The following is an 11,043-nucleotide window of genomic DNA, read 5'->3' as shown; positions in this document are numbered from 1 at the left end:
TATACTATACATAACAGTCACATGTAGGTTTCAAACCAAATAGACTGCAAGTGATTTTGAACATGGCTGGTGTCTCTGAACCTAAATATTGACATTGGATATCAAGATTTCTTTTTTTCTGTTCTGAAATGAAAGCAATGCTTTAAATACAGTAAGTCACATTCAATTCTAGATGTATTTATTCAGATTTAAGGATAATGAACAAAAAACACCAAGGTGTGTAAAATCTGCCCATTAAACAGTTCTCATCTAAATGATTCTGCTCCTCTGGGATGGAAGTGTCAGATTCTCCACTTGGCTAGTAAAAACCCAAATCTGCTTACATCTGCACATTGTGCTCTAGACTGTGAGACATTAGTTGCTGCCTCTGATATGGGAGTAGTCAGGGGATATTTAGGATCCTTTGGCAGGCACTTACATGTTTATGAGCTGTCCTGGACTCTCAGCATTTTTTATGCCACCATGCAATAATCTCACAACTTATTAAAAAAGAATCCAGCTTTACTGATGCACAGACGCTCTGGTGAACCAACAATTCCAATTTTTCTGGGATTAGAATTTAGGTCTAATTAAAAATAAATTCGGTCTGTTTTTGTATTACCAAATGTGACACATTACGTTCCTCTGAAATCATTAGTTTCATTTAAAAACATAATTAGCATAAAGTCAATGTTTTGTGCATAATATTAAACCATTATCCCTATTGTTTCACTGTTTTGAACATAATTATGAGTCGATTGATTATAAAGACAATTTGGATAGTCTCAGGCTTTTCTCTGAACTAGTCTTCCAGTTTAAACTGCTCGTGAGTAATAAGACATTCAGTCGTGTATGGAAAACGCCCCCTGTGAGGATCAGTTATGTTAATGAAGGGATGTTGTGTAAGATCAAGACAAAAGGGCGCCGACAAGATGGAAATAAATCCGGCTCTGGCTGGGTATTATGACAAATCTCCTGGTGAATGGGAGCCAACTGTGCAATACATCAGAGAAGAAGATTAGTGGAATGTTTCAAATCTGAATTCAATTGAAGATACCAAAACTCTGAATCTATCTCTCTTTTTCTTTTTGCTGTCCTTGAAACAGATGAGGTGCCAAACAGTTGCAATGAGATCATCAAAGAAGCACTTAGATCTCTCATTGTCCTTGTGGGAAGGAAGGTGACCATCAGTGGCTTTTCATCAACAGTGAGGAATTCACATTTCAGATGTGCCTTTGTGTGTTTTATGTTCCTGCATACTGTACAGTGCACTGTATAGGCAGATTTGTATGTAATCCTGCCTGCATTTACTATGCTCAGGTTCTGTATGTTCGGCAGACAGCAGCTGAGTGTTTGTAACAGAGCTAAAGCAATAACAAGCTGTCTCTCATCTCGTTTTGTATATGTGACTAATTTAATTTATAAGCACTCGCACGTTCTGGTGATTGACTTGTTGATAAGGTCATGCCTTTAAAATGATAAAGAAAAAATCCAGTGATATTTGACCAAAAGTACAATTTCATTTGTTGGATTAAAAAATGTGTTTGTTAACAGCTGGTGACAGTACACTTTTTGTTCAACTGACTTCTATTCATAATCATGTGAAAGCAGAACATAGGAATTGCAAGGTCATGCAAATTTCAAGTTTGATGATCTCTGCCCTGCCAAATCATATCATGTGAGGACGTGTAACCAATAAAAGATTGATCTGTCACAGCATGATCTCTTACCTGAATTTCAAGAATGCAAACTTTAAATCTGCAGGATTGCAGTAGTGTTGCATTTAACTGGACTAGATTGCATACGGTATGTTCACATTTTGGATATTGAATAAAAACACGCTGCAGAGGGTGACATTATAGTATGGCAGCTACAAGGTCTGTATATTTTTTTCATGCTCAAAGTTTATTGTGATCATGACTTTAGCACCATTTAATACATAGATCCCCTAAAGTGACATGGTGAAAATGGTAAAAAGAATGGTAAATAAAATATGAGATAAATCTGTATTTCAAAGTTGTTTAATTTAGCTTGAGAAACTTTGCATTTGCTCACAAAATTTTGCATTCCTCCATGAACTTCACTTGTGAAACTTTGCGTTCCCCTTTTGCGCTTCCCTAAGTTCCCCAGAGAAACATTACATTTGCTCACAAAGAATGCAAAAAAAAATCTAAGCATACACAACGTTTTTGGTGGAACATAAATGAACACTTATCTTTATTTCTGTTGTTTTTAAATAACATCTCTTTTCATCTTTTTTGTTTCTGAATGCCGAATAGACTAGCATGTAAATGTGGGCATTCATCAGGGCATGTGTTCAAATGTCTGTTTGTGGAAGTTGATGTTTTTTTTTGTTTTTTTTGGGGAAGAAATGTCTTCAAGTTCTGAAAGTTACAACATGTTTTCATAATACACTCAACTCTTTTATCTCAACAGATCAAGGAAGATTTGATTCCTCATGATATGAGCCCTTTAGGAAACAAAATCTGCCAGCATCATATTCGCTGCTCTTGTCATGTAGCATGACAGGTCGTATTAGAGCTTTATTGACCATCTGTCAGTGCTGGCCTCAGATGTCACAGGCTGTGTCTGCGTTTGACTGACAGCTCCTCTGTTGTGGTGTTTGTGTGACAGTGGTCTGTCATGACACCCATCTGTGATCTGAGAATTAAAAAAGATCATGAACCCTCATTGATGTGCAGAGCTCAAACCACTCCACAAAATAAACGATGAAGGCCAACACTGTTTTATTGAAACAGTGCTGCAATACAGAAACTGGTCACCGGACATTTTGTGTCAAACACTCATTCAGGACTGAGAAATTAATGACTTGAGATTCTGGTACTGTAATATTTTAATGTGAATAATGTGGGTATTGTGTATAATGGTCGATTGAGGTGAGCATATGGATTTTAGGGACAAGGTTAGTTTACTGCGCTGGTTTTTCTTTTTAGTGTATGAGCACTCAAGTGGAACATTTTTTTTCCACTTCAGTGAACAGTTTATATATTTGATTAGATCATTGAGTCATTTAAACTCAGAACAGTTGTGTTTTGTGAAATCAGTCAATGGATACATTCAAAAGATTGGTCTCAAGCGATTAGGCATAGACACATAAAACATACAAGGTAAGCATTATACACCTGTCTTTTCACTGATAAAATGTATGGTTCCTCAATAGGCAGCCTGCGGGCCACATCTGTCCCGTGAGAGAAAAATGTTCGGCCTGCACTAATTTCAAATAATGTGGCATGAAAATTCAAACACAGCATCAGAAAGTGAACATTCAATTCAAATCAAGTTTATTTGTATAGCACTTTTAGCAATACACATTGTTGCAAAGCAGCTTTACAGAAAATCAAGTTTCTACAAAATATTTAGTAGCAGATTATGGTGACTATGTCACACTGATGTACATACAGCAGAAATGTATGGTAAAATTCAGTTAATGACGTAATCAAACAGACAATGAACACTATTAACAGCGATGATTATATGATGAAATCAAACTTGTAGCAAAATTTGGTCGTTTATGTTTCATGATTAATGGACTTTACATACTGAGCAGAACTAATAATAATTGTGTAAATAGTAGTTAGGTGGTAGATATTTATATTTCAGTACTGTAGTACATTATAAAACTGTATGCAATAACATAGCATGTTTAAATTATCATACTTAAAAATATTATTAAAAGAATGCAGCCTCCCTACACCTATACTGCTAACCACCATGTTTTATTTCCAATTTTCAAATATTTCCTTTATTTTTATTGAAAATAAATGCCTTTCTGATCTGATATGTGGTGGGAAAAGGAGTAGCCTATAAGAAGTTTTGGTTGCACTTTATTTTACAGTACGTGTACTAACATGTACTTATAGTGTATTTATCTAAGAAAGTTCTGGTAATACAAGGTAACTACATGTGGTAGGGTTAGGTTCAGGGTTAGTACCTAGTTATTACATAGTTATTGTAAATACTATAATAAGTACATAGTATGTACATGAGGAACAGGACTGTAAAATAAAGTGCTACCGAAGTTTTGATAAAGGGTGGTCTTGAACTTGGGTCAAAATCATTAATCACAAGTGTTTTATCCACTGCACTACTAATATTACAGATGAATGGAGCTTTTGCAGTGCTGTTTATCACAGCCAGGCATTGGTATTCGGCTTTATTGTAAATAGTCTCTGTCAACAAATTATTTATATATTATATTACTTCTATCTTTTTATTATTCAATATCTTTAAAATAATCTGTACTGTATAAAGCACTATAGAGATAAAGGTGACGTCATTTGACTTGATCGGAAACATGCTGTAGAGATTAAAGTACAATTTATGTCCTACTTACAATATTGTATTTATATATTTAGTATAGTTTGTAGTTTACAGTAACATGTATGTACAGTATAAAAGTGTTTTATAATTACCATTCCCCGCCTCCAGTTCATTCACACGTTTGAAGATGAAACATTACTTGGAGCGCGTTGCATTCTGGGAAACAGTATCCCATGCAGTGTCTTCAGATGCATACATCAAATTTCAGCAAATAGCAGGCAACCCGGGCATTCCATGCATACATAACATTCTCTTACTATTCTCAGTATACACGCAGCATACTGCAATATAGTAGGAGTTGTGTGCTAGTAGGCCTATGTCATTCCGAACACAGCTTCTGTACTTGATTATATTTAGCAGATTCTGGTAAATATAGTAGGTCATCCGGGTATTTGATGCGTACAGAAAATTTGCACATGATGCACAGCATACATACTGGATACTGCAGAAATAGTAAGAGTAGTATGATAGTAAGGCATTTAGAAACAGCATTCTAAGATAGAATCATGTGTCGCTGTTGTGGGTGGTTAGGACAAAAACTACATAGAAAAAATACTTTTTATTGCATCTCATAATTTGTGGACAGAGTGTGATATTTTTATGCCTACCTGATTCACTCTTGATATAAGATTTTTTTTTTTTTTTCATCACATGTGTTTTTCTTTAAAACTTAAAGCAGTGTGGAGAAAGTATAAGCTGGAAGCAGGAAGTTGCAGTAAAAAGTAATTTACTTTACTCAGATAAAATTGTTCACTGGTAGTTACTTAGATGGTTGTGCGGCAAGTTTACAATTTAGAGCTTCAAGATTTTGTCTTTAAACATAAATTGTATTATGAAATCAGTCAAAATGTACTCACAAAATGCTATTTAAAGTGCCTCTAGTCTAATTCTGAATAAGAGCTGGACAAGAACCAATGAATGCTTATACTGTTTCTTTACAAGAACAGCTGTAGCATGCAACTACGCTATAGAGAAAAAGGGCATCTGTACATTTTATTTATTTTAAACCCTTATAATTCAACCATTGCCCTTGAATCAATCATTTCAGAAAAGCTACATCAACACTGATAAAGCTAAAGCTAAAACTAGAAACTTTCTAGTTAAAAAATGCCCTTGAGAGCCCAGAATTAACTTACTGTTTGTAAACATATGTGCACAATCATCATGTGGAAGTATATGATAACATTGCTAATTGTTTGAGGGCATTTGTTTGCTTTAGCATCACTAACAGACTCACAGTTACAGCAATTAAAGATTACACGTTTGTGCATGTCAGTAACAGCTTTCTCCCACTCAGCGCTCATTTGAATAATACACTTGTGCAACAAGCCAATTAGAACTTCCATATTTGAAACATAATAATAATATACATTGTATAATATTGAAAAACAGAAACTGTTTTCTCAGGCAGAGGTGTGAAGAATTATTTAATAAATATCCACATATAAACTTGAAAAGAATTTCAAAGATGTGGAATGACCTCTTACAGAACTACGAAAAAACGAATCGATTAAAGCACGAAACATAAAATAGACCTTGGCCTTTATACTAAAAAATAAATAAATAAATAAATACCCACATCTAATACACTGTTAACACGTAGAGTAAGCCAGAGAGAGTGTGTGATTTTATGCAGAGGTAATAAGGGGAATCAATTCTGTGTGTAAGTTCAGGCTTTGGTGCTGCTACTATAGCATTTTGAATCCCAGCTCTGTCATTGTGGACAGGAGCAATGAATATTAATTATATTTCCTCTGCCAATGATCTAGGGAGGTTTGAAGACTCCTTTAGACAGGACATTGCCTTAGGAGACATTGGACAATGACGTCTACTGACCTAAAGAGTGCATGTTCAATAGAAATTTAGTAAGTGATGATATAAATATAAAATTTGATGAGTGCAAAGCTGAATTAAACTAAAAGTGGCTGATAAGTTGCCATGAACTCATTATGGCATTCTTGGAGAGATGATTTGGTTTACAAATGCTAATGCTGGTAATTAAAGGCAGAATGCAGTCATTCCCTTTCACAATTCTGCATCTGGATGCACTTAAAAATCCACTCAGCAGACTTGGAAAATATCAAGATGCTTAATGAAGTGGGTTCTCATCACAGTTTTTAACGGGCAAATCTGTTGTAGTATTTATAGTGGGTACTGTAGCATATAGAACGATTTGGGTGTTTCTTCAACTTCAACTTTCTTCAAAACATGCTTATAAACATGTATATATATACACACATACTATTTTTTAACATAACATATTAACAATGTTCAACATTGGATACAGTACATAGAATTCAGTATAAATACAGTATATCAAAATGATGATGGGAATTACATAAAATAATTTGGTTACTGTATAAATATGTTGTTTACTCTTTAATTCTAATGATTAAAAAGTAACAAGAAATGTCTTATAATGGATTTTAATATTTTAAGATTGAAAGTCTGGGGAGTTAAAAGTAATGCCATAGAAAAAACATGTTGAATTCCCACAAAAAACATTTCACATAAACAATTTATAAAATAAACATTTTTAGTTGAAGAAAGTTTAGAACGTTTACAGTATTTTTAAGAGTGTACAAGACATTTATACGCACAACCTACATATACTTACTTCTGGATTGAATAAGTTAACGTCTGTAAAATGTATGATTTATTACATACTTTTTTTTATTTCAAGGTTAAACTATAGTTGACTTTATGATTAAAGTATAGATTTTGTTTTGTTTATTCATTTTTGTTAGTTTATGTAACAAATGCAGACAGAAGTAAGAATGAATTATAATGTTTGGAATGCAATGAGTTGGCACCGTTTAGCTTTATTAAACTGTTATTGAAGCATCTGCCAGTACCATTTAGTGACATGCAGTTAATGTAGTTATCAAAGCTCAATAGTGCAGCAGAAACACCTACTGCTCTGGTACACAATGCTTTATACTCAAAGCACAATCACTGCATTCAAATAGCTGTCAGCAGCATGATTTATGTCTCCCATCAGGTTGAGATAAGAGTCATTTCACATCACATTGTTCAGGTCTATAAAGTCTCAGTTTTTCCTGCAGCCTTTACTTGTGTGGTTTCATTCCCAAAATTGCTGGAGGTACTTTATCCATTACAGTTGCCCACAACAGACACAAGACTCAGCAAATGTCTCTTGACGAATCCAGCTAGCGGCATTTTACGGTTACCACATCCAGATTGGCAGATAGTGGTCTGAGAGGTGCTGCCAGGATATCGGCCTTTCGATGAAAGGATAAATTGTTGCTCTCTTGGGGTTAAAAATAACTTTAGGTTAAAGAGCTGGCTGTCTGGTGCACTCTCAACAACCTAGAGCTTCCGGTCGCTGGAGCTGAGCGAAGCAGGCCGGCCCTTTGTATTGGCACAGCAGCTCCGGGACTCGTGCCGCAAGTGGCTGTTGGCTGGAGGCAGCGATGCAGAGTCCATCATCAATGCGGTGGTGCTGGAGCAGTTCATCTCCCGCCTTCCAAAGAAGACCGCCCAGTGGGTCCAGTGCCACCGCCCGGCGTCGTTGGATCTGGCCATCCAACTGGCGGAAGACCAGCTGGCGGCGTGTTCCGGGGTCGGCGAGCCCCTTCCTGCTGTCTCTCTCTCTCTCTCTTCCCCTGTCTCCCCCTCCCCCCCACCCCAAAATCTGTCCCTCTCCCTAGGTCCCGTTGGGTGGGGCCACCGAGGTCTGGCCCCCGCTGGAGGATGGAGCCCACAGCCGGGGCACGAGGCCCTGAGCGCGGAATGGCCGCACCTCAATGAAGGGGGACGGAGGAGCACCCTGCTGCTTCCCCACGCCAATTCCCCGACCCACTTCCGGCCACTAGGGCGGCGGGGAGGCCTGGGCCGGCCTGCTGGTGTTGCGGGGATCCGGGGCACTTTGTGGATAGGTGCCCGGTCATGGAGGTGGGGACGCTGGTCCGGATTCCGGACGACCCGCAGGCCGCCCCCGATCAAGCCGGGCTGTACCAAATACCCGTGAGTATTAAGGGGGGTACCTATCAGGCTTTGGTGGATTCAGGTTGTAACCAAACCTCCATCCATCAAAGCCTGATACAATCCGGGGCATTGGATATGGGCCGCATGGTTAAGGTAAGGTGTGTGCACGGGGATATAGTGGAATACCCCGTAAAGGCCATAGCCATTAAATTTAGGGGCCAAAAGCATAATGTGGAGGTGGCCGTTAGTCCGCTCCTCCGGCATCCGCTAATCTTGGGAACTAATTGGCCAGCGTTTCAGCAGTTATTGGGGTGTTTAACAGTGGGTGCCGTCGGGGGGAAGAACTGGCCTGGGGGCAGGGCGAGCGCTCAGGTGGGAGAATCTGTACCAGGACCTAGCGGGGTTGTCTCAGGGGATCCGAGCGGCGTGGCAAGGCTAAACCTTTCCAGTCGCGATGACTTTCCCCTGGAACAATCCCAAGACGAGACACTCAAACATGCGTTCGAGCAGGTCCGTTCTATCGATGGGCAGGTCCTCCATCCTGAGCGCCCGTTAGCCCATCCGTATTTTGCCATTATCAAGGATTGGTTGTATCGAGTGACCCGCGACGCTCAGACAAAAGAAGATACAACCCAATTGTTAGTACCTCGGAGCCGTCGGGAAATGCTTTTCCAGATGGCTCACTGTAATCCTATGGCAGGGCACTTAGGAGTAACGGCGACACTAAATCGTCTAACGACCCGATTCTTTTGGCCGGGCATTCACGAGAACGTGCGCAGGTGGTGCGCGTCTTGTCGGGAATGTCAGCTGGTAAACCCACCGGCCACCCCAAAAGCGCCATTGCGCCCTATTCCGCTAGTGCAGGTCCCCTTCAAACAAATTGGTATGGACCTCATCGGGCCGTTAGAACGATCGGCACGGGGACATCGTTTCGCGTTGGTCTTAGTGGATTACGCGACACGATATCCTGAAGCAGTGGCGCTCCGCAACATCTCGGCGAAGAGTGTGGCGGACGCCCTGTTTCACTTAATCTCCCGCTTGGGAATCCCAAAGGAGATTCTCATGGACCAGGGCACCGCGTTTATGTCACGCACATTAAGCGAATTGTACGAATTGTTGGGCATTAAAGCGGTGCGTACCAGCGTCTATCACCCACAAACGGACGGCCTGGTCGAACGGTTTAATCGCATATTGAAAACCATGATCCAGAAGTTCGTACAAGAAGACGCGAAAAATTGGGACCGTTGGCTAGAACCCCTCTTATTGGCTGTGCGCGAGGTCCCCCAAGCCTTCACGGGGTTTTCCCCCTTCGAGCTTCTTTACGGACGTCAGCCCCGGGGGGTGTTGGACGTCCTGAAAGAAACTTGGGAGGACGGACGCTCGGATAGCAAAAGTGAAATTCAATACGTCCTGGACCTGCGAGTAAAACTCCATACACTGGGGCGGCTATCTATGGAGAATTTGCTTCAGGCCCATGACCGACAAAGCCAGCTGTATAACCGGAGGACTAAGCTGCACCGAAAATTTGCACCGGGAGATAAAGTGCTCATATTACTGCCAACCTCTAGCTCCAAATTATTAGCCAAGTGGCAAGGACCCTTTGAGGTCACACGGCAGGTAGGAGATCTCAATTATTAGGTAGTACGAACAGATAGAGGCGACTCACGGCAAATCTACCACCTCAACCTCCTTAAAAAATGGAGCGGGGAGGAGTCAGTGCTGCTAGCGACGGCAGTGAGTGGGGAGGAGGATCTCGGGCCGGAGGCGGTTACTAAAAAGAAATCCCTCGCACTGGCCCTAGGGGGAGATCACCTCTCGCCCTCGCAGCTCACTGACATTGCACGTTTGCAGGTAGAATTTGCGGACGTGTTTTTGCCCCTACCTGGTCGGACTGACCTGATTCAGCACCACATTGAGACAGAGCCGGGTGTTGTAATTCGCAGCCGGCCATATAGGTTACCTGAACACAAGAAAAAAGTAGTTAAGACTGAATTAGAGGCCATGCTGGGGTTGGGAGTAATCGAGGAGTCACACAGTGATTGGGCGAGCCCGATAGTTTTGGTACCTAAAGCGGTTTTGTGTAGACTATCGCAGGGTGAATGCAGTATCTAAATTTGATGCTTATCCAATGCCGCGAATTGACGAGTTGCTCGATCGGTTAGGCACGGCTCGCTTTTACTCGACATTGGACATTGGACTTGAGAGAGACTAAGTACAGCGGCGGAGGCGTGGTTTAGCGAAGTCTGCAACGGGAGAGCGAATGAAGAGACGAGCGGTGGTAAGTGGTTCAGGTGAGAAACTGTTAACAGCTGGGTCTCATTGCAGTGATTGGCGTGGGGAACCGGTACTTAAGCCGCACAACATCCAGAGAAGAGCGAGAGAGCTGAGGACTCGTGGGGAATCCGAGCGGAGACGAACTGGGGAAGCCTCAAAGCAGATGGGAGTTACACAGAGAGGAAAAGACGTTTAAACGGGTGCGCATGTGGCGCGACTTTATTTTCTGTTTTCTTTTAAGTTGTACAATAAATACCCACGAGCCTCAGAACGCCGATTCCGGTCTCCTTCCTCTTTGATCATTGAACAATATTACAGTGGACTTCAGGAGAAACCCCCCTGCACTCCCCCCACTCACCATCATGAACAGCAGTGGAGCCATTCAGGTTCGTGGGCACCACTATCTCTCAGGACCTGAAGTGGGACATTCACATTGACTCCATTGTGAAAAAGGCCCAGCAGAGGTTGTACTTCCTTCGCCAGCTGAGGAAGTTTAACCTG

The 11,043-nt window shown here is 40.9% G+C and overlaps 1 protein-coding gene across 1 annotated transcript in view; it reads left to right on the top strand.

The window, feature by feature from the left end:
• The first annotated feature begins 9,153 nt into the window (after nucleotides 1–9,153).
• The window catches only part of LOC127964466 (contactin-associated protein-like 5), a 39,666-nt gene continuing 37,776 nt past the window's right edge, over nucleotides 9,154–11,043 (top strand). The window contains exons 1-2 of the mRNA XM_052564686.1: nucleotides 9,154–9,810; nucleotides 9,907–10,363. Of these exons, the coding sequence (XP_052420646.1) occupies nucleotides 9,154–9,810; nucleotides 9,907–10,363 (1,114 nt within the window). The remainder of the gene's footprint in view (nucleotides 9,811–9,906; nucleotides 10,364–11,043) is intronic.

Source organism: Carassius gibelio, chromosome B9, assembly GCF_023724105.1.
Source record: "Carassius gibelio isolate Cgi1373 ecotype wild population from Czech Republic chromosome B9, carGib1.2-hapl.c, whole genome shotgun sequence".
NCBI lineage: Eukaryota > Metazoa > Chordata > Actinopteri > Cypriniformes > Cyprinidae > Carassius > Carassius gibelio.
Note: the sequence above shows the minus strand (reverse complement) of the source record. Positions and strands in the feature narration are given on the sequence as shown.